The 24176-nt window shown below is 40.4% G+C and overlaps 1 protein-coding gene across 5 annotated transcripts in view; it reads left to right on the top strand.

Moving 5' to 3' along the window:
* Window positions 1–24176, top strand: part of PTPRD (protein tyrosine phosphatase receptor type D) — a 500784-nt gene that overhangs the window by 103676 nt on the left and 372932 nt on the right. For all 5 annotated transcript variants that reach the window (XM_040962882.1, XM_040962877.1, XM_040962878.1 and 2 more), the window contains exon 2: window positions 8245–8411. In XM_040962882.1, the coding sequence (XP_040818816.1) occupies window positions 8327–8411 (85 nt within the window). In that variant the 5' untranslated portion in view covers window positions 8245–8326. The remainder of the gene's footprint in view (window positions 1–8244; window positions 8412–24176) is intronic.

Genomic DNA, 24176 nt, shown 5'->3' on the forward strand with positions numbered 1-24176 from the left:
TGCTTTCCCAAGCATAGCAGCAGAGAACTGAATCAGAAGTGGTGCAGCCAGGTCTCCAACTGGTGCTTTGAAATGGAATTCAGATTGGTGTGCAGTGACTGAATATGCTGTGCCACAACACTGGCGCCACAGTTAGATACTTAATCAGTTTTGATCACTCTTTTGACATTATTGGCTTCAAGCAGGTTTTTTTTTTTAATTTCTTTTATAACCCTTTGTTCATTTAAGAGCATGTTGTTTAGTCCCCAAGTATTTGCATAACTTCTGGGGTATTCTTTTTTAAAGACTTATTTGTTTATTTTTTATTACTAAGTCAGATATACAGAGAGCAGGAGAGACAGAAAGGAAGATCTTCCATCTGATGATTCACTCCCCAAGAGACCACAACGGCTGGTGCTGTGCTGATCCGAAGCCTGGAACCAGGAACCTCTTCCGGGTCTCCCACGTGGGTGCGGCGTCCCAGGGCTTTGGGCCGTCCTTGACTGCTTTCACTTCTGGGGTATTTTGACTTACTGATCTCCAGTTAAACTCCAAAATGGTCTGAAATGATGCACGGTATAATTTTGATTTCTTAAAGTTTGCTGAGGCTTGTTTTGTAGCCCATAATATGATCAGTCCTGGAGAAAGTTCCATATACTGATGAAAAAAAGTGTGTTTTCTGTCTGTAGGTTGAAAGGTTCTGTAGATAGCAGTCATGTCCATTTGCTCTATTGTTTGGATGAGCTTCTTGTTTCCTTGCTGAGTTTCTGTTTTGTCGTTCTGTTCATTGAGGTTAGTGGGGTGTTATGGTCCCCCACCATTGTTGTGTTGGAGTCTGTTTCTTCTTCCAAAGCCATTAGTGTTGGTTTCACATAACTAGATGCTCTAGCAGTGATGCATATACATCTGTTATGGTGATTTCTTCTTGCTGAATGGATCCTTTGATTATTCATCATCTCTTTTAATGCTTTACATGTTGAAGTCTATAGTTTCTGATATTGGAATGGCTACACCAGGTCATTTTCCCTTTGCATTAGCTGGGAAATATCCTTTTCCATCCATTTTACTTTTGCTTTTCACATGTCTTTGTTGGTGAGATGTGTCTCCAATGGGTAACAGATAGATGGATTCTGTTTTTTGATCCAGTTCACTAATCTGTGTTGTTTGATGGACAAGTTTAAGCCATTTACATTGAGGGTTGATATTGATGGTGATGATTTGTTTCTGTCATTTTAGCACTGAGTTTCTCATTTTTCATTTAGGGTTGTTTTTGTGGTTTTATTCAGATGTTCTCCAGATTTGCCTTTGCATTTAGTAGGTGCTATTGTTTTTCTCTGTCTAGTGTACATCATTAAGCCATGTTTGCAGGGCAGGTCTGCTAGTAGCAAAATCAGCTTTAGTTTGTTTTAGAAATATTTTATTTCATTTTCAGATACAAAGAAAAGTTTTTCTGGGTATTTTATTCTGGACTGACAAATTTTCTTCTTTTATGATCTGGAATATATTACTCCATTCTCTTCTGGCCTTTAGGGTTTCCTCTGAGAGGTCAGCTGTGAGTCTGATTGGGGTTCCTCTAAAAGCTAACCATATTTTATCACATATTTTAGAATCTTTTGCTTTTATTCAACAGAAAAGAAGTTGATTATTTTGTGTCATGGCAAGGACCACTTTTGGTCAGCTTTATTCGGAAGTGTGCATTTTCTGTATTTTGTTTCCCAATTCTTTCTATATGTGTCAGGGATGGTTCAACATGTGCAAATCAATAAATGTGATACACAACATGAATAAATTTAAGGATAAAAACTCTGATCATCTCAATAGATACAGAGAAAACGTTTGAAAAAGTCCAACAACACTTCATGCTAGAAATTCTCTAAGTAAGATGGGCATAGAAGGAACATTCTACAGCACAATCAAAGGAATACACAAAAAACCCAATGTCAGCATCATACTAAATGGAGAAAGTCTGAAAGCTTTTCCACTAAGGCCTGGAACTAGACAAGGATGTCTACTTTCACCGCTGCTATTCAATTTGGTATTGGAAGTCTTCTCTAGAGCTATTAGATGAGAGAAACTAAATGAATTCAAATTGGAAATGAGGAATTAAAATTATCTCTGTTCACAGATGACACGACTCTTTAAATAGAGCCAAGAGACTGAGTTAAGAGACTGTTGGAACTCATCAGAGAGTTTGGCAGGGTAGTAGGGTAAAAAAATAATCACTGAGCATAAATCAGTGGCCATAGTATATACACAAATAATTCCATGGCAGAGGTAGAACTTGTAAGTAAGTACAGTCTTATTTAAAAGCAGGGAAGAATGTAAAATACCTTGGAATAAGCCTATGAAAGATGTAGAAGCCCTCTATGATGGGGATTACAGAACATTTTAAAGAATAATTTAAAAATGGAATATTTTCTTCTTGGGAAGAGATACAGATAGGCAAGTGGATGGTATAATGGCTTTGCTGTATGACACAATGATATTTACAAAGCCAAGGTTAGAAAGACTTAGAATCTTTACCTCACTGATGAGTCTGCAATGCCAAGAACTCTGATCTTGTTTTTAGCTGTGCAGTTTGGGGTGTTGACACATGCAGCTATGGTCACTGAGTTAATGTACACTGTCTAGTAGGGTAGTAGCTGTTAGCCTCCTTTGGCTATTCAAGTTTAAATTATACTTAAACCACACAAAGTATAGGGATAGGTCTTTGTCACAGTTGTTAAGATGGGGAGCCTACTTCCAACATTGGAGTCCCTGGGTTTGATTCTTAGATCTGCTTCTGATTTTACCTTCCTGATAGAATGCACTGTGGGGAGTGGCAGAGGATGGCTCAATTGCCTTGGGTCCCTGCCTTGCAGTTTCGAGACCCGGATTGAGATCTTGGTACTCACAAGGCTGGCTGTGGCAGGCATGTGGAGAGTGAAGCAGCAGCAGCAGCTGGGTGTGCTCTGCTTCTATCTCTGCCTTTCAAAGAAAGTGTTTTTAAAAAAGTTATTTTAAAACATTTACTCTCTCAGTTACATCAGCTGTGAAGGTACTTTTAAAAAGGTCATTGGAATTGTATGTTATAAAAAGCTATGCATACATGTATTTTTTTCGCGGGGGGGGCACCAAAATAAACTTATTTTTCCATTCCTATCTACCACAAATGCTTTTCAATCCCCTTGTTTACAGATAGAGAATATTTCTATGCTGGCAAAAGGTATATTAAATAGCGATGAAGATTCTTGATTCATGATAAAATATTTAAGGGAACTATCTGCTTTCAGGAAAGCAAATGAATAGGTAAAATGTTGAAAGTTTGTGTCTGGCTTTTTTCTTTTCTTTTTATGCCCTTATGTTGTAATCGTGGAGGGCAAAGGGATTCACAGGGCACCCTCAGAGGCCCTTGCCAGGCTTGCAATAGGGTACAGGAACCTCCTTCCTTCTAGTTTCAGCCAGAGTGTCTCTTCTTTTTTTTTTTTTATTGAAACATTTTTGTAAAAATTTGTTTTTGTTTTACTTGGAAAATCAGAGTTTACAGAGACAGAGGGATCTTTGATTGTCTGGTTTATTTCCCAAATGGTTACAATGACCAGAGCCGGGTTTGCCCAAAGTTGAGAGCCAGAAGCTTTTTCCAGGTCCCCTGCATGGGTGTAGGACCCAAGGATGTGGACCCCCCTCTTCTGCTCTCACAGACCACAGGACTGGAGCTGGGTCAGAAGGTGGAGCAGCTGAGACACAACCTGGTTCCCCCAACCCCCGAACAATTATTTATTTGAAAGACTGAATGACAAACACAGAGAGAATGACAGAGGTCTTCTCTCCATTGATTGGCTCCTCAAATGGTGCTAACAACCTGACCAGGTGGAAACCATGGAGTAGGAATTCCCTGCTGGTCTCCCACTAGGAGGCAGGGGCCCAAGTATTTGGGCCAACATTCACTACTTTCGCAGTCACATTAGCAGGGAAATGGATTGGACTCGAACCAACACTCTAAGATGGGGTGCTGGGCTTGCAAGTGTTGGCTTAATTCATGTCCCACAGCACTTGCCACAGAACAGGTTATCTTTTTGTCTCTTACAAATTGGGTCTTCCTGGAAGCCATTCTTTTGTTCAAATAGCTTCTTCTGACTAACTGGAAACCGTTTCTGGTCAATGGTCTTGTCTGGAAGGCTGATTGAAATCACCATCAGCAACGCCATATTTGGGGACACCTTCCTACCTCGTACTATTCCCCCACCCCCTTAATAATATTTGTATGGGAATATGCTTAGTTGAAATATCATTATGGTATGTGAGATGTCATGATTTGGGTTCACGGGTTCATTTAAGCGCAGAGGGAAGCAAAATTATTTTTACAAAGAGTGGCTAGTGGATGGTAGTATTGATATTTTAATTTTTGAGTTATTCCTTTTATTTTATTTGCTATTTAGCTGTGGAATCTTCATCATCTTCGATTTTTTTTTTTTTTTTTGATACAGTCAAATAGTTTTTGAAAGCTTTCTTGCTTTCTGGTGTGAAAAGATATTTTCCACCTAGTTGAAACCTGTGATCAGCCATTTCTCTTAAGGACTCGTAATATTTATAAACAAGAAACTTCGTGTTTCTCCCTTGTTTGTGTGTTAACACAGTCTGCTAAAATATATATCAATTATACAGAAAACTGGAAAAGATCCTACAAATTCTTCAGATTTCGTATTAGTTTGAATATGGATGCTTTTAGAACGCAATAGCGTTGCTGAGTTAAACTGAAGAAAAAGCCTTGATGGGTGTCAGCTTATGTGAACATCTGAATCTCTGATATGTTAAGGGTTTTAGACAAGTCTGCTCTTTATTGCTCTGTTTAAAATTATAGTACACTGTATGGCTCCTGAATTGTCTGCAACTGTGCAGGTCTGTACACACAAAAGTAAATGTTAAACTAGTCGTCATTCAACAAAATTATTGTTTCATAAGGTCTTTTCATGATGGAAGAATAAGAAGTTTGAGAGATAATTTTTAAAACTTTATGGTAAATTCATATAGATGAAGCAGTTTTATATCCAAGTCCCTATTGATGAGACACAAGACAAAGCATGTAGCAGTGAAGGCGTTGGCCTTTGCTGAAAGCTATCGGACAAAAGTAGAATTATTAGCAATATAAGCTGTAACACTTTACTTTCAGTCAGTACCAACTCCCTTAAAAGTTTTATTTATTTTATTGGAACGGCAGATTTACAGAGAGAAGCAGAGACAGATAAATCTTACATCCACCAAGGTCAGAGCCAAGATGATCTGAAGGCAGGAGCCTTCAATCAGGAACCCTCATAGGGTCTCTCATGTGGGTGCAGGGTCCTAAGGCTTTAGGCAGTCCTTCATTGCCCTCCCAGGCTACAAGCAGGGAGCTAGATGGGAAGCAGACTAGCTGGCACACGAGCTGGTGCCCTCATGGGATTCCAGTGCATGCAAGGCAAGGGTTTAGCCACTGAGCTATTGCGCTGGGCCCACAAACTCCCTTTTCTTTGTAGGTTCCTGAGCCACTCTTAAGGAATAGTAATAGAAATCACTTGCTTTATTCATCCGTGCTACTTTTTATTTAAATATTCTCTGAAAAAAAATTTTCTACTTTTTTGTCTAAGATTTAAATTCCATCTTCTCTCTAGCTAGCTTTCTCTTTTAGGCAGTGTCTATAGTCAACAAGGTAAGGTGTGTAAGTTGACTGGAGTGAGCACCCAGAGCAGGTTCTGCCTTCGTACCACTGGTTTCTGTTTTGCCATACCTTGGCCAGTAGCCTATTTAGTATAAATATGTGTGCTGGTATCTGTGCTTGAGTGTGTCAGTGCTAGAGCTTATCACTGTTCCTGTTCCAAAGCTAACTCTGGAAAGTTCATTCAAAACAAGTCGGTGTTCTCAGGCACTCTGTTGGATAGGAAGAAAAGCCACAGCGTCTCCCTCAATGAATATAGATCTTCATCACTGTGGTTTCCGAGTCATTATGTAGCAGTTGGCTCTGATACGCTTGCACAGACACAAATTGAGTCCAACAGGACTGATGTCTCCTGGACTTCGCTGTCCTTGGAAATGTTGGCGTGAGGATGGCAGCGGAGGAGCGGGGAGGAAGGGATGGGCAGAGATGCTTCCTTTAGTGCTTCTCTGATCGAGTTTGGAGATTTTTAACATTTGATAGATACTCGATTGCTTGATAAGTTGTTTTCCAGATGAAATTGATAACAACAGCTGATTAGGAACATCTGGGTGGCTTTTGGATTCAAGAAAGTGTGTTTCAGTGTATAGCATTCTTCATGTCACCCACAAACATGTTAAAAAGAGAAAAGAATGTAAGAACCTGTCTTGTAGAATGGTAATTAGAATGATTCCCCACTTTCTTTTTGCTTTGTCTTTCCTGCAAACTGCTCATGCATAGAAATGAAAAAAAGATACTGTCTTTTGAAAGCCATTTTTTGTTGTTGAGACTCAAGTTCAGTTTCAGACAAGACAAGCTGTAGTATCTACACTACAGTTCTTTTTAAAGTACAAGTTATTTTGGTAGATTAGGCTATTTCTGAGCATCTTGAATGTTTCCTGTCAAGAATTTTGTATGTGTTAAAATATTATCTAATGCACAAAAATTAAGGCTATGCTGTTTGACTTGGAGGATGTATGTTTCAAAACAATCATTCTCAAGCTTTTCTCATGAGAGTGGAGGCGATAGGATTTGATATTTCTTTCCATTTAGCCTTTGCTAAGAGGTTAGGCTAGATTTATTGTCGGTGCTATGGGAACAATTATTTATCACTAAAGAGTCGTACTTCAAATTCTTGCTTGGAGCCAGTCAGGCATCACTTCCCTGCTCTTCCATTCCCACCAGGATCACCGTCACACGTAAGTCCTGTGTTTCTTCTCACCTGGGACTCTTGCTGTGGCCTAATAGCATTCTCTAAATCAGCCCTGATTCAGCTGTCAGTTAATCTTTCCAAAGCTTAGTTCCTTGTTGTCCCTTTGCTCCAAAGCATTAAATAGCTCTTTCTATAGTTTGCTGAATAAAGACTGAGTTAGACTGGCATTCTAGTCTGTCTGTGACCTATTTTGTTTATAAGTCTGGACCCTTATGCTGTCATGTCTTCTGATTGCCTGATAGATCCATCACTCCAACCTAGTTGTTCTCAGAGAGCAAACCCTGGACCAGCGCCATCAGCACCATCCAAGCCACTTGATAGAAAATTCTTGCATTCCACTATACACTGTGGAGGTGGCGCTTACGTGTCCAGAAACCTTCTTGGTGGTCAGATGCATGCTGACATTTGGCAAGCTCTGCTCTAACCAAACCCAACTGTTTAAAAGTTTCTTTCCTGCTCTGGTCTGCCTTTGCAGAGACTTCCTGAAATGCTTTTCTCTTCTCTTGTGGAAATTCTGCACAGTGCTCCAAGGCATGGTATGAAGTGCTTCTTTTCCCATGCTACCATTCCTGATCCATTTGTGAATGATATTTATGGTTTTCTTCCATAACAGCAATTACCAGGTAACTTATGGTAGTCACCTGGTACACCTTTCTTATTTTTGAGTTCCGGAAACTCAAAAAGGGTATAATTGACTTACCTTCATATCTTGATACAGCTTGTGTTGAGTGGTTGCCTTTGATATCTTATGCACAATAAGCTATTGAAGCATGGTTTTTCTGTGTATTGGTTTTATGGGGAAGACACAGAAAATTGCACCCTTGTCCAGGAGGCCTATGAAATTCCTGCTAAATCAAAGCATCACATACTAATGAGTGTTTTAACTTACTGAAGTCAAACTTGACTTGAGCGTTGATGGGTCTTCAGGAGAGAAACCAAACGAGTCAGTGTAAAAACTTCTGTTAGTATTCAGTAGGAGAAGCTGAAATAGCTGGTAACCAATAGCCAAGAAAACAGCTCCCACTCTTCTGTCAATTATAGACTTTTATCCTGCATGGAGGGACTTCTCTTCAGTCTTTCTTATTGCCCTGTTTTGAATTTTTTTCCACTGTTGTGTTCATGTCATGTTTCATCAGAAGTGACAGTTTCTTTTCACAGTGCCCAAAAGATAGCTTGAGTGGGGAGTGAGATTCAAAGTAATGGCTTTCAGGAATGTCTGAAAGTGGGAATTCTAGGGCGCCCACATTTCATAAAAAAAAAAAAAAGCCGTTTTCTTCCTAGACAAAGGCATAGTGGTGACACTTTGCGTGTTTATAGTTAATTGTCTTTCATATTGATTGTGATGGAGCAGAGGAAAGAACGACACATCTGAACACTGCTGTGTTTCCTTGCCCTTCTCCCACAGGCTCTGAAAGCGTGCCGGCTGAAATTCCAGAGCGCACAGACTTGCTGCTGCTTCTGAGGCAGTGATCCCAAGCTGCCAGCGCATGCTGCCGCCGAGCTGCAGGATGGTGCACGTGGCCAGGCCGCTGCTGCTGCTCCTCACCTTCCTCCTCCTCGCCAATGCAGAGAGTAAGCCATGCTACCTTCTCGGGGAGGGCCATGACCAGAATGAGCAGTTGTGTTTGCACTTGGCACCAGGCGCAGGGCCTCTGAGTGCATTTTCTTTGGAAGTGAATCTTGAGACACTGTGGGATGCTCGCTGGCTATCAGCCAGCTTTTCAAAGAAATCGTTGACGTGACTTCCTTAGCATTCCGCCTCCTATGAATTGCCCGTTCGTGTGCTCATACTTGTTGTTATTTACTACATCTTACTAGATTGGTGTGAAAGATACTATATGACCAAGTTATGATTCAAACTGAGGATAGCCAGTTGGTGGAGCCAATAAGTAAATATTGTTCAGACCCGTTAGAGATGTCCTTAGTTTTACGGATGTTTCTATGTTTAGAAAAATGCACAGTGTCACATCGAGCCCAATTAAACTTCCCAACCCCTTGTGGCTGTCACAGCAGCTGTTGGAACGTACCATTTCCGACAGCTGTCACAGAGAGTAGTATTCAAACAAATCAAGCAGAACTGACAACTTCGAGGCTGAATGGAGGGTCTGCAAGTGCCAGGAGAGTTTTTGTGGATATAGACACCAAAGTTTGAATTCTGGACTCAATTTATGAAACTGCAATTGTGGTCCATTCGTTTGCCAGTTAATGAGAAGATCATATCTTCTGTGTAATTCCGAAGGCATTAGGCCCGCCTTGTTTACAAGTGTTTCTGCTTCCACCGGTCTTATGGCATTCTGGAAGATAGTACTGGAAAAAGGCTTGTCGGGGACCACGGTAGCGCTTCAGAGCTTGGAGGAGGATTGCCACTTCTCCTTGGGAGTCCTCTGACAGGATTAACATGTCTGACATCTGCAGTTGTTAACTTTTACTTCAACTGACTAGTCCAGTGAGATTCAGTTTGACTAATGTTAAGAATGTCTTGAAGACAGATTCTGTGTCATCTTGACCCTTCGTGTTTATTGCGCTTGGGCAAACATCCGCTGGAGAGCGTGTATTCCCTTCACTTTTCTAAAAGGGTCTTTCGAGGAATTGAAGAAACAGGGTTAAAAATAGACTACATATGGTACATGTTTGATTGAACCACAACATTCTCTGACTAATAATGTATATTGCTTCCCAATTAACACTTGGGAGTGTTGCTTTATGGTGAAGCCAAGGAATTTCTAGTATAATGCCAGAAAAAATCAACTTGGGAGAGACCAAAATCTAAGATTCCTTTGTCATTTTACTGACATCAATGTCAACACTTATTTGAAAGTTTAAATTTGAATTTTGTTATTAATGAGAAATTAGGCGTATGGCTTTATCTATGTGTTTGGGCTATAGCGGAAAATTGAATGAGTTCTTCATTGTTAATTTTTTGCAGAGTGTATTAAGATCTTGGGAACCCAGTCGAATGTCTGAACACAGTTATCTATTTTCCTAAGAGTAACCAGGCTAGATATACATATTACATGTCTTTGAAGTTAATGTTTCAGATAAGTAAAAACATACTCTACTGAGCAGCTATGCTTTCATTTAATTCTCTGATGGAAAATGGCAGGCAGATTTCAAGATGTTAGGAGCAAGTACTCTTACTTTTTTTTTTTTAATTCCTGGGTCCAGCGCAATAGCCTAATGGCTGAGGTCCTCACCTTACACGTGCCAGGATCCCATATGGGTACCGGTTCTTATCCCAGCTGCTCCACTTCCCTTCCTGCTCCCTGCTTGTGGGCTGGGAAAGCATTGGAGGATGGCTTGGTTCCTTGGAACACTACACCTGCGTGGGAGATCCAGGGGAGTTTCCTGGCTCCTGGCTTCATATTAGCTCAGCTTTAGCCATTGCAGTTGCTTGTGGGGGTGAGCCATCAGAGGGAGGATCTTTCTGTCTCTTCTCTCTGTGCATCTGGCTTTCCAATGGAAATGAATAAATCTTTAATCATTGCTGTTATTATTATTATTATTGCTTAGTTACTCAAAGGAGAGGGAGGGAGTGAGAGGGGAGAGGGAGAGAGCTAGAGCTCTCACATAGTCCCTTATTTCCCAAACGATCATAATACAGTGTAGGATGATGGCCATCTAACCACTTGAGGCATCACTGAATTAGCAGGAAACGAACCAGGAGCCAGAAATAGGAATCCAACCTGGCTGTTTTAGTAGTTGATATGATCATCTTAACACCTGCACCAAGCACACACAGTCCTAAGAACAAGGACTTTTAAAACCTTGCTTTAGAGAAAAGCAATTTCTATTGCAAATGGTCATCTCTGCTCTTTCTGCTCCCGCTCTCCTCCTTCTTCTTTATCTCTCTCTCTCTCTCTCTTTCACAGTGCAGCTCCACAAAAGGAATTACAGGCTCTTCTTAGCAATTTGTAATTAGATTATTTACTGTATTTACGTTTATGTGACGTCAGGTATCCAACTTCAAGATGTCACTGTCTTCACTCTCACCTTTCACATCGCAGGTCAAAAAAGAAAAAATCCAGGTTTCCAGTTTGTGCAGTTCATTTTTATTATCCACTCAGCCTTGATCGACTCTATTTTTCCTGTAACAGGCTCTTTTGGCACTATTGAATAGCATGCGTAACCTGAAAGTTTCTGGTAAAGGTAGAAAATTTAGCAATGTTTTCTTTCTTAGATATAGAAGAGAGGAAATCCATTACGCTTGAGAGTAGCTGTAGTACCTGAAAACCCGGGAGGATGGAAGTACAATTTTACACCGCAAAATTGATTAAAGAATGACGAACGAAACAGAATGCAAGCTTCAACCCATTACGTTGTGTCATTACCTTTTCTCCAAATGCTGAGGGAAGAAACCCTAAAGATATAAGCACCAAGGCAAGAGTTCTTGACCATCATAGAAATATTCTCAGATTTTCGTGACTGGCCCGCTGACCTTTCCCTGAAGTCTTCGTTAGCTCTTCTAGCCATATTTGTTGTTTATTTTTACCAAACTGTGTATTGTATTGATCCAATGTAAAAATGTAATGGCAGCTTGTCAGAGCCATTTCTAAAGTCTGAAATATTTTTACAGAATGTTTTCCTTCTTTGGGAAAAAAGGACTATGCGAAAGTGAGGACTAGAGAGAAGCGCCCCTTTTCCCTGTCATAATTTAATGTGTTAAACTCACGTCCTTCTTTAATGGTTAACTCAGAAGAGTCTGGGAGTCCCGGATTATCATCTGCCATGGTGAAGCTGGGGCAAAGTGTTGGGCGTGACTCTGCATTAAGTAGCAGAGCTCTTAGGGGCCTTGGTTCAATGCTAGGTTGAAACATTGTGATAATATCCCTTTAGAAGAAAATTACAGTCTTTGCCATTTTCAATTTAAAATGTTCTACAGATCCCTACTATTATTTTAAAAGGTTAGACGTGTGGGAATCTTATGTCTTTCCAGTCCTGTGTCTTGAATGCACCAGAAGACGTTGGCTGTTATTTTTAAAACTGTGTGTTTTTGATGTAGCCAGTGTCTCAGGGAAGAGCTAGGGCGAGGTCTGGGTGAGCGCCTTGAATAGTTTGAGTTGTGATTTGATTCAGGTCAATTCAACAGTAAAACTGCATGCCAAGTAAAGATGCATTTATATTGTATTGGTGAAGCAAGCCCTGGGGCAAATCTTTTTTCTTTTGACTGGGTTTTTCTCAACACTTCTGGTGGTTTTATTTAATATATAGCTTTAATTTTTTACGTACTTTTTTTTTTTTTTTGCCAAATAGATTCAGGCCAAGAATGCGCTCTTGGTATATTTTGTCCACTCTCTTCAACACTAGTGCAAGATCTTACTGTTAATATTCTAAACCTGAGTTTACACTTGGCTCAATAGGACTGAGCCTGTGTGTTTATGAGGTCTTTGTTAGAAACACAACTCATATTTCTTCTCCTGCCTCTCCTCCCCACTTCTAGAAATAGAACTCTTAACCTGCTCCAAGTCCTAGGTGTTCCACTTCAGATCCAGCTTCCTGCAAATATGACTGATAAAAGCAGCAAGAAATGGCTTAAGTACTTGGGCCCCTATTACCCACCTGTGAGACCAGGCGGAGCCCCGGACTCCTGGCTTCAGCCTGACCCAGCTGGGCTGTTGTACCATCTGGGCAGTGAACCAGGGGATGGAGGATCTCTCTTTGCCTCTTCCTCGCTTTGTCACTCTTCCACACTCCGTCACTCTGCCTTTCCATTAAATCTTTTAAATAAATAAATGTTAAACCTGCTCCTCTTTAATTTTCAAAGTCTCTCAGCATACACCTTTATTGAGCACACATGTGGAGCACTGAGCTTAATTCTTTATTTGACTTAAAGATGATCAGTAGTTGGTTAGTTGATAAGTCAGGTTTATTTGGAGCCTGTTAATTCCTAGCTGGCTTTTTAGTAAGTTCTGTCCGTGGGAGGTTCTTATAAACACTGGTTTTCGGCAGTGAAACTGAGATCATATGAAGCTTACGAGTAAGCTCTTCTGCTGTCATTAGCAATTTAAAATTAATTTGGCTGGGGTAGAATGAATAATGGAACATGTTTCATTTGTTTTTTCAGTTGATTTTTTTATACATATTTGCCTTAATTTAAAAAAAAAAAACTTATTTGAGAAGTAGAGAAAAAAGGGAGAGAAAGTGTCAGAGAGAGAGGGAGGGAAGGAGGGAGGGAGAGGCAGGCTCCCATGCACTGATTTACTCCTCAGTTGCCTGTGTCAGCCAGTGGCTGGGTGGCAGCCACATCAGGAGCTGGGAACTCACTCCAGGCCTCCCATGTGGGTAACCAAGAGCCCAGTGACTTTGCTCAGGGCTGCTGCATCAGCAGGAAGCTGGAATCATCAGTAGCAGAGCCAGGTAGGGTAAGTGAAGCAAGTGTCCTAAGCAGAATCTTAACCACTTTCAGGCCAAGTGCCTGCAGGTGTTGCTTCTGATAGTGTGTTTCCTCCAGCTACTCTAAGGGAGGAGTTAGAGATATTTGTTGCAGATAAATATGGTAATACACACCAGTGAATCAGAAGATGGTGAGGGTGGAGGTAAGCTTGGCCAGGAGGAGTAGCCACTGATAGTGCCAGGGTATGAAGTTTCCAGAATATAGTTAAGAATGAAAACTACCTTTTTGATTGGCTTTAAAGCACACCCTCCCACAGGGCCAGCACACCAGGGACATTAGACTCTGAATATTCTCTCTCTGTGCTTTGTCATTCAGAAAATTTATTTAACCTGTACAAAGTAAATTGTTTGGGATAATGGAAATACTCTAAAACTAGGTTGAGGTCATGTACTACTTGAGTGTAAACACACTAAGTACCTTTGGGTTGCACATTTTAATGGGTGAAATATATGTGAATTATATCTCAATAAAGCTATTATTTATACAAGGTAAGTTGCTGTTTCTGTATTTCTTTGATTAGAATTCTATTAATATCTGCAAGCTGAAAGTAAATGTGTTGGTTTCTTTTGGTCAGTTACAATAGAATGCATTCATTCGGGAGGACAGGGGAAAAGCTGTTTTGTTCTACCGTGTTTATCAAACGTCCTTTTTGCTTTGCTGCTCTCGGAATTGACAGAGATGTGGAGTAAGAAAAATGTTACTCCCCTCTCTTGACTCCCTTCATTTCAAAGTAGCTAAATTAGCAAAATCCAGCTGTCTGCAGCCAGGGAAAACTCCAGCTATTACAGTGATCCTTGCGTCCCAATGCTGGGTTTCTGTAGCTTTCTGCATTAATTGCTCCCAGTGGTGCTGCAGTTACCTTGTAAGGCTAAGAATATGTGACACAATCAACCCATGGGTACCCTTCAAAGTATTTTATTGAGTGTAATGGGAATTCTCCTTTTAAAAAATTCAAAATAGGGTATATTTGGCGTCTCTGATCTCTGTTTGTGAAGGCCTTAGCTTGAAGTATGGGATGATATTTGAAACAGTGGGGGTTAGTTATTATGTATAATAGCCTACTGGTATTTGATTCTGCTGTTGTATGATTTCCTCGTTTCTTTCCGTTCACACTTTTAGATTCTTTACTTTTCCTCACTCGGATACTATTGACCTGACACATTTGAAGTAATTTTGATTTGTTTGGGAGCTGCCTCTCCTCTTGCCTCTGTCCTTTTGTTTCATTTAATTCAGAAACTCCAGTGTCAATGCTGAAATGAAGGATCACAGAAAAATCCCAGGGACTAAGTTGAAAAGTTACTTTTAGAAACCATTCTCTGAAGCATAATTTTATATTTTCTCTTTGCCTCAGTTTACGTTGGCTTTGTTTTTTCCTTCACCAGATTCCTGTGTGTGTGCACATGTGTGTGCCTGCTGTGTAGGAAGCTCTGTGCAACACATTGGGAATATAAGCATTTTGAGATGTGGTCCTGCATCAGCTTGCAGGGCATCTTCAGAATCTGTACTTCATGTTTAGGATGCTCTTGGGCAGTATTCTGTAGTTCTGGAAAGGGTGCATCATACCAGAGGAATATGAACTCTGCGGTTGCAGTCCTTATGCTCAGATCCTGCCCTAAATGTGGGCCCGTTACACGTTTCCAGGGGCACTTCACCTGTAAAACTAGATTAACATTAGCACACACTTGAGGTCCTGCTCATAACAAATAAATGAAGAACTGTTTATAAAGCATTTTGAATAATAATAAATATTCACTAATTGTTAGTTACTGCAATGATTTCTGTTGTCATTAACTTGCATCATTTCAAAAATATGTTTGGTTCTCTGATGGCATTTATTATCCCATTAACTTCATAATTGGAGTAGAATCTTTTACAGATGTAAATATGTATATTGACACACATTTGTAATTCCAAAGGACAAAAGAGTGATGGGTTCATTTATGCATTTTATTGCTCCTTTAATAAATGTGTATTGGCTACAGTTCCTGTGCCAAGAATTGAGTGAATTTCCAGGGTTATAATAGTGAGAAAAAGAGGTTTATTCCCTGGCTCTAAAAAGCATAACTCTGGTAGAATAGAGAAATATTTAACATTAATCTTAAAATTTTGTTATTTTTTTTAAAGTTGTGACGGGTGTTATGGAAAGAAAATAGGCAGCTATTGACTTTAACTCTTCTGAGGGGTAATAAAAAACTTTGCTGAGTGACCCATTTTTAACTTTTAAAATAACTTAAACTTAGGGAAGAAAAGTGATTTAAAAATGTACTAGAATTCCCATGGAGCATTCCTTCCAGGTTTCCCAATAATATTTAATCCATTTGCAGTGTATTTCCAAAACCAAGAAGCCCAAATTGGCACAATGTTTTAAACAACAGAAGTGGGGTTTTTTTATGATTTATTTATCTTTATTGGGAAGTGAGATATACAGAGAGGAGGGGAGATTCACTCCCCAAGTGGCTACAGTGGCTGGAGCTGAGCCGATCCAAAGCCAGGAGCCAGGAGCTTCTTTGTGGGTCTCCTGCGCGGGTGCAGGGTCCCAAGGCTTTGGGCTGGCCTTGACTGCTTTCCCAGGCCACAAGCAGGGAGCTGGATGGGAAGCAGGGCTATCAGGATTAGAAACACCAGTGCCCATATGGGATTGCAGTGTGTGCAAGACAAGGACTTAAACACTAGGCTACCATGCCGGGCCCTATCACTTGGTTTTATTACAATTTACAGTGCACCCACTTTCTTTGAAGGTGTTAATTTCATTTCGTTTGATCACATGCAAGAAGTTTTGAGCTTTTATGTGATGGATGAGTAGCTAAACCATGTATGATTGAGAGGAACTGTTATATGAAAGGGAGAGCATGTTCGTATGTCACCCCCTCCCCAAATAATCTGTTATATCATCAGACACTGAAAATATGGAGGTGTATGGATTCCAAATAGGAAGGATTCCAAATAAGTGGGTTTAGAAAGGCTAATGCAAGACTTGCTAGATTTTGTTCAAGGTATTGAGTTTTATCTTAAGAATCATATAAGTCATATACATATTTTCAAGTTATAACCAGAAGAGATGTACAATTTAAAAAAATCATTGAAGCTGAAGAGCTAAAATATGCTTTGGAGGGAGGCCAGTGAAAGTGGCCTTCAGATCTAAGAAGCAAATCGGAAGTGATGCAGAAATGAAAGGCATGGGACAGGGGTGGTGCAGGTTATTAAGCAGAACATGCTGTAAAACTGATTGGAGGAATTGCTATAGAACCCCCAAAACTGGGTCTACTTCTGATGCACAGAAAGCCAATCCCCAATGATATCGAGGTGGTGCAAGAAAGGAGATATTTGGTAAGTAACACATAAGTCCTGGGCTCTCTGAGGGCTAGGGGTTAATTTTCTTTTTTATTTTTTCTGTTTTTTTTTTTTTAAGATTTATTTTTATTATTTTTTCATTGGAAAGGCGGATATACAGAGAGGAGAGACAGAGAGGAAGATCTTCCGTCCGATGATTCACTCCCCAAGTGAGCCGCAACGGGCCGATACTATGCCGATCCGAAGCCAGGAGCCTCTTCTGGGTCTCCCACGCGGGTGCAGGGTCCCAAAGCTTTGGGCCGTCCTCGACTGCTTTCCCAGGCCACAGACAGGGAGCTGGAAGGGAAGCGGGGCTGCCGGGATTAGAACCGGCTCCCATATGGGATCCCAGGCGTGCATAGGCGAGGACGTTTAACCACTTGCGCCACCGCGCCGGGCCCTAGGGGTTAATTTTCTTAACGATTGAACTTGGCATTGAGAGGAGCATGTTCAGGTCATATCCAAGCTCCTGATTTATCTTATGGTGATTGTGGTCTTCTGTGACTGGTTAGTGATACAGTGTTCCTTATGATGGAATATTGGACTTCAGTCTGTCTGGGAGCTTCATGCTGGTGGTGGTTACTTCCTGCCTTGGGTCTAGAATTCCCCTGTCCCAAAGATATCTCTTGAGTCAGTACTGACCATCATAAATGGTCTATTGGAGAAACAAATAACCTCATAAGTCAAGTGATAGCTGCACCAGTCAATTCAGAGTTAATTCTGGCAAGAAGTTGACTGGCGATCAAAAATGGCAAGGACACTGTAGTAAGGAAGGGAGTGTAGAGGCTGGAAGCTGGTGGGAAGTGAAATCTGCATTCAAGATTCCACAGAGAGACAGGCTTAGGGAGTCTGCTTTATTTGGTTTTTATGAAGATGCTCTCTCTTAAAACCAGAGCCACCATTATAATTTACATATGTAAATATATAGTACCACCAATATAATTGTTATAATTCAGAATGAAAAATCAAACCAAATTAATAAGGGATGCAGGCTATCTTCAGAAACTTGCAAGTAATCTTTTGTTTTGAACATGTTTTATTCTCCTCAAATATCTTTCAATTACTATAATCTTAGGTTTTCTTTGTCAAGTTCATATTGTTTTATTTATACTTATCAGTGTTAATATACATTAACAATGTGGAAATCAAAATGTATTAAGAATTGTGAATAAAGTTCAGTGTCTTACAACAGAAGGTATTTTTATTTAGCTTTGTTCTGTCAAGAAAAGTTTAAATTCACTTTATAATTTGCACAGGGTTTTACAAAACTCACAGTATGTTAGAGTGGCAGTCATTTAAAGTAACTAGTTATTTGACATTAAATGGTGCTGTGTACTTATTTCTTCAATTAAACAAAAGTACACAGTATATTGCTTTGAGCTAAAAGTATACGAAGTTACAATAAGATAAATATAATCCATTGGGTTTTCTTTTATGTTTCAACACTTTAAAAGAAGTAAGAGAAAAATAAAATGCTGCTGTTTATCAGCAACACATTTCAAGTTCATTCAATGAAAGTTCCTCACATTTGTATAATTGTTTAAAGATTTATTTTATTTTTATTGGAAAGTCAGATATACAGAGAGGAGAAGAGACAGAGAAGAAGATCTTCTGATGATTTACTCTGTAATTGGAGGCTATGGCCAACATGAAATTTCAAGGAAGAATGTAACTTCAGTAGGTCCGTTCTGTTATGTTTCCATTTGATCAAAATTATAGCAGTAGCATTCCTAAGTGCTTCCTGTGTTGTCTTTTCTATATAGAAGAAAGCTTTTAAATAAAACCTTTGCTGGTAACCACTTCTGTTTGGGAGGGAGGGGGAAGAAACAAACAAACAAAAAAAACCAACAAAAAAACCCCCACCCTCTATTGCTTATGTGATTTAATGCATTTGGATTACATTTTAATCCCAATGGGAATATAAGGTAATCCATAAGATGATCATTAAGCCATGATGTAAGTGTTTTTGCTAAAATAGATCATGGTATTATCAGGCAGATTTAGCTTGAAGTCTGAATCCTTTGCCTAGCTGGGGCAATTTTTTTCGATTCTGACTTTGCAGGATGCCCACTGGTTGCACAGGTGTCTGTAAAGTGTAAATGCACTCCTGAATGTGGCCTGTAAGTGCTGCACAGATGTTCAGCAAAGGCCTGTTTGCATCCCAGTCGTGTCTGTAACGTAATGCCTGGCATATGTAGAAATGTGGTGTCTAACATTTTCCCCCATTGAGTTTATTTTGTTTAAGGAATTAAACAATATTTCTTAAAGCAGCAACAAAGTAAAGAAAACCAGTCGTATCATAGATTTCCAGTTGTGACTCAGGTCCTGAACTGGCGATATCTTTCCATGTTGGGCCTAGGTCAGCAGGGCAACTAGGGTGTCTCACATTTCACCCCCTTGACACTTGGGGTTGGGACATTTTTTTTTTTTGAATGGGCTCTCTAGAGTATTGTGAGGTGTATATCACATTGTCTCCTGATTGTGGCAACCGAATTATTTCCACATGTTGCTTAATGTCATCTTGGGTGCTGAATTATCCTCATGGGAAAATGTGGATTGTGAGTGTTGGTACAGAAGTTAGCAGAGGGAGACACAGTATGGTGTTTCTAACTTCCATAGGGTTTGGAAGGAAAAAAAAAAATTTCAGAAATATGATGAACTTCTCATGAGTTTCTGAAATCATCTGTGTAAACTGGGAAAGATAAATATAGTTATATTTAATATCTGTGGAATTAGAGGCACGAAAGTACTTACGTGTTCATGTTTCAGTTTTTGTTGTCTAGAAGATTGGATGGTAATTATAGAGCGGCTGTGAGGATTAAGTTAACCGGTGTGAAATTCATAAGACTGTGCTTTCCCACAGAGTAAGTAGACTTGTATTAGCCAATATTTTTATTATTTTTAAAGATTTATTTATTTGTTTGTCTATATTGGGAAGGCAAATGCATAGAGCGAAGGCGAGACAAAGATCTCCCATCTGCTGGTTCACTCCCCAAGTGGTCACATTGGCAGGAGCTGAGCTAATCCGAAGCCTGGAGCCAGGAGCTTCTTCTGGGTCTCCCACAGGGGAACAGGTTCCCAATGCTTTGGGCCATCCTCAGCTGCTTTCCCAGGCCGCAAACAGTGATTTGGATGGGAAGCAGACAGCCAGGGTACGAATCGGTGCCCATATGGGATGCTGGGCACGAAAGGCAAGAATTTAGCCATTGAGCCATCATGCTAGGCACCATTGTTGGTATAAAACTGAGTGCTTTACAGTGTTTAATGGATTTTTAATATTTTAGTTTAGCAGTAAAACTAGTATTGTCTCATAAGTATGGTCATGGTTAATACCATCATCCCCTTGGATACTTAATTAAACCCCTTTATAGCTTTAATCTCATTTCTTTGACTCTCCTACTTTTCAAACAATAAAAACAAATGATCACAGCAGATGACCTGCCTAGAGCAAAAGGGAGAATAGTTTATTGGGATGGATGTAGATTGTGAGAATTGTTGGTTTCTAGAAAAGAGCAAAAATGAAACTTTCTTTGACGATGTATTTATTTATCTGAAAGTCTCTTGAAAAGAGAGAGAGAGAGAGAAAATGAGAATGAATAAGTCTTCCATCTGCTGGTTTATTCCACAAATGGATGCAATGGCTAGAGCGAGGCTGAGCTAAAGCCATGGCCTGGAACTCCATCTGTTTCTCTTTCCTGCACAGGAGCAATCCAGGCCCTTGCGACATGTTCACTGACTTCCAAGGAGCATTATTAGCAGGGGGCTTGATCCCACGATGGCTAGCTGGGACTCAGGGTGGCACTTACATGGGATCCTGCCTGTGACAGTTGGTCACAACATTGGCTCCCAAAACAAAGTGTTTGAGAAGGACAGACACAGGGACTCAGAATTCACAGTTGTCAGATCCATGTCCAGAGTGGCCAGCAGTGCTGCCCTAGTGTGAGGACAATTCCTCCAGAACCTTCATTGACAGTCACGGTAGAGGTTCAGCATCCTGGAAGGAAGCTCATTTCACAGGCGCAGTTTATTCACGCTGTGTGAATTAGAGGGCTGAATGACTTTGAGAGTGATTTCTGTCCAGCTTCAAATTTTAAAAAGAATCAGAATCTTTGAATTCTGTACAACCAGAATTTTATTATAACACTAAGCTCATTATTCAGATAGCTTTCTTGTCATTCTTTCTGTCAATTTGATGTTAAATTGTAGGCAAAAAATATATGCTTCCATAATTTCATGATCAAATCGGGATGTCACTTTTGCTGTCAGGGTATGATAGGCTGGAAATAAGGACCAAAATATTTTATCTTTCCTCATATTAAGATGGACTCTATTTCTCCTCCCTTGAATACACATTGGTACCTGGACCCTTTTATTAGTGATAGAATGGTGCTGATTGGAATGATCTTGGCCCTAGTTCTGGGACGAACACTTACGGCATATAGGAGATGCTGGTTTCAGCGTCTGCCATCTCAGTCACCTTCTTGAGATTCCCAGTTATCCTGCCAAAGCAAGCCCATAGAGAGAGGGCAGCACCCAGCCAGCATCCCGTCCCTGTGTCAACTGTCCCTGGGGATGAGCCAGGTATGTGAATGAAACTGTCTTGATTTTCCATCCTGAGTCTGTTCTCTTCTTAATGTAGGCAAGTGAATGACCTCAAGTGAGATGAAGATGAGAGCCCCTTAACTGAAACCTAGAATCAAATGTCAAGGCTGTTAACAAGCTTTGAGTTGGTTTGCAGCACAGCTCTAAAACATCAGAGCACCAGATAGTTATTGTCATTAAATTGAAGCACATTGCAGGTTGAGAAGCTTAGACCTGCAGTTGTTTTATCCTAACATTCCCTCTAAAATGACAACATAAAAGAAGTTCTCAACAAGCCTTTGAATGCAATGGAGCAAATGAACATGTTGATAACTTAAAAACTTAATGCCAGCATTTGAAAGCTTTATACTATTTACCTGCCTTTTTTTTTTAAAGATTTATTTTTATTATATTTTTTATTGGAAAGGCGGATATACAGAGAGGAGAGACAGAGAGGAAGATCCTCCGTCCGATGATTCACTCCCCAAGTGAGCGCAACGGGCCGATACTATGCTGATCCAAAGCCAGGAGCCTCTTCTGGGCCTCCTACGCGGGTGCAGGGTCCCAAAGCTTTGGGCCATCCTCTGCTGCCTTCCCAGGCCACAGGCAGGGAGCTGGAATTTACCTGCCTTTTATACAGAGACTAACCAGCGTTGTTTGAAAAGGCTATCATGATAAATATTTTTGGCTTTTTATGTCATATGCTCTCTGTAAGAACTGTTGTACTTTGCTGTTGTAGCATAAAGACAGGCCACAACATATAAATAAATACCTGGGCTGTGTTCTATGTTCTAGTAAAGCCTTCAAACAATAAAATGATTATGCATTTTTTGAAAGGTGGAGTTGGAAAGGTAGTAAGGAGGAATATAGAAGGGTGATGGGGAGGGCCCAGCATGGTGGCCAAGCGGCTGAAGTCCTCACCTTGTATGCACCAGGATCCTATATGAGTTCTGGTTCTAATCCCGGCAGCCCCGCTTTCCATCCAGCTCCTTGTTTGTGGCCTGGGAAAGCAGTCAAGGATGGCCCGAAGCCTTGGGATCCTGCACCCACGTGGGAGACCTGAAAGAGGGTCCTGGCTTTGGACAGGCACAGCTCTGGCCATTGCAGTCATTTGGGGAGTGAATCATCAGACGGAAGATCTTCCTCTCTGTCTCTCCTCCTGTCTGAATATCTAACTTTCAAAAAATAAATAAATCTTAAAAAAAAAAAGAGGGGGTGGGGATGGAGAGGAAGAGAAAAGCTTGCATTGGCTGAGATGTCCCCAGTAGCAGCCAGGGCAGGATGAGGAGGAAGTCAGCTAGCTCGGTGCTTCATCCAGGTCTCCTTGGTGAGTACAGGGACTCCAACACTTGGACCATCTTTGATTCTTTTCCCAGGGTATTAACAGGGTGCTGGATTGAAAGTGAGGCAACTAGGAGTTGAACCCAATACCCATATGAGATGCCAGCACCAGAAGCTATGACAGAAAACCTGCCACCCTGGTAAAGCTCTTTTAAAAAATATGTGCAGTGGGGAAAAGTTGCCTAGGGGCCATAATTTGATGAAACCCGCTTGTGATCCGACTCACCCACATCTTCTTGCCACACGGGAGCAGTAGGAGGTGTCAATCAAAAGGTTTGATTAACCAGGTGAGATCAGTCAAGGGAAAGGAGCAAGTTTGATTTCAATTCTTTCAGTACTTTGCTTTATAAATAATGTGTATTGGGAGCAGATTGATTAGAAGTAATTTCAAGGAGCACATCCCTTGATCAAGGTGTTTAATGGTGTTTAACTTTAGTATGTATGTAGGAAAGACTGCGTGTTGCTGAACTTTATGTCTTTGGGGGTATCTCAGAAATTCAACTGTTAATGCTATTTCACATTGCAAACTATTGAAAAATGAATAATATGTCAGCTGTGGGATAGTTTTTGTTGTACCATGCACCTGACATTTGAAGCTATGAACATCTGATATACAGAGGGAGAAAAATGCTAGAAAGGTTTGCATTTGCTGGGAATATTACAGAGGGCCTGTAAAGAAACAGTTTGTAATCGTGGGTATCGAAGCCTGATATTAGTTCCATAAAGGAAGGCAAAAACAGAAAAAAAAATCATCATGGTAAATTTGATCATATCATGGGCACTTCTGTGTCGATATACTCTGTACCGTTTCAGTGCTTACAAATCAAAACAAACTAAAACTAGCGAGAAAGCACCATTGATCTAGTAGCAAGTGCTCAAAAATGTCCATCATGTCAGCAAATTGAAAAGCTTTCGTGCGGGGTGGGCAGTGAAGTAGCATGCTCTCTGATGTAGTTGGAATCTTTCACTCAATTGAGGGGGCAAAAAAAAAGAAGAAAAAGAAAATGCAACAACTGCTGTCAGTCTGTCCTGGCAAGCTAGCAGAAGACACATGTTCCTGCAGATGTATGAAGGGCATAAGTGTATTTTCCTTAGAACTGCGGTTGTATGGAATTGTATGCAGATGGAAGACTAATTCAACAAAAACCTTGGCGTCTCAGGAAGGAAAATGACAAATGGTTAAGTCTATTCAGCTGTGGAGTTAAATCTCCAGGGAAGGAGGGAGGGCCCCCGCAGTGCAAATTGTTTGAAGCCAGCAGCAGAAATCATTGTGGAGGACTACTGTTTCTGCGATAATCAAACCTACATCAGCGAAGGGATAGCAAATAATCATTTAGCCATTGTAAAGCACATAATTCTTTTTTTTTTCCATTTTAATTGTTCTGATTTGGAAGGAGAGTTGGAAACAGGAGGAGTATTATGATAATTATAATGAAACAATTACTTGTATCCTGGCTTCTGTTTTCTCTAGAGAGTCTGCAGTTGAACAAATGGATCTGACACCACCATTGGACAGGGAGTAAATTGGCTCACTTCCCTTTGGTGTATTTACTCAGGATCCTTGTTCCCTCTTTGTGCCTAAAAGAAGCTTTCACAGATTACTCTTAATCACCAACTTTTTTTTTTAAGTTGAAAAAGCGTTGTTTGGTTTTCCAGCTTTGCAGACTTTCTCACTTTGCGTTCTCACTTCACAG

Source organism: Ochotona curzoniae, unplaced genomic scaffold (assembly GCF_017591425.1).
Source record: "Ochotona curzoniae isolate NIBS_2020 unplaced genomic scaffold, NIBS_Ocur_1.0 scaffold_3208, whole genome shotgun sequence".
Lineage (NCBI taxonomy): Eukaryota > Metazoa > Chordata > Mammalia > Lagomorpha > Ochotonidae > Ochotona > Ochotona curzoniae.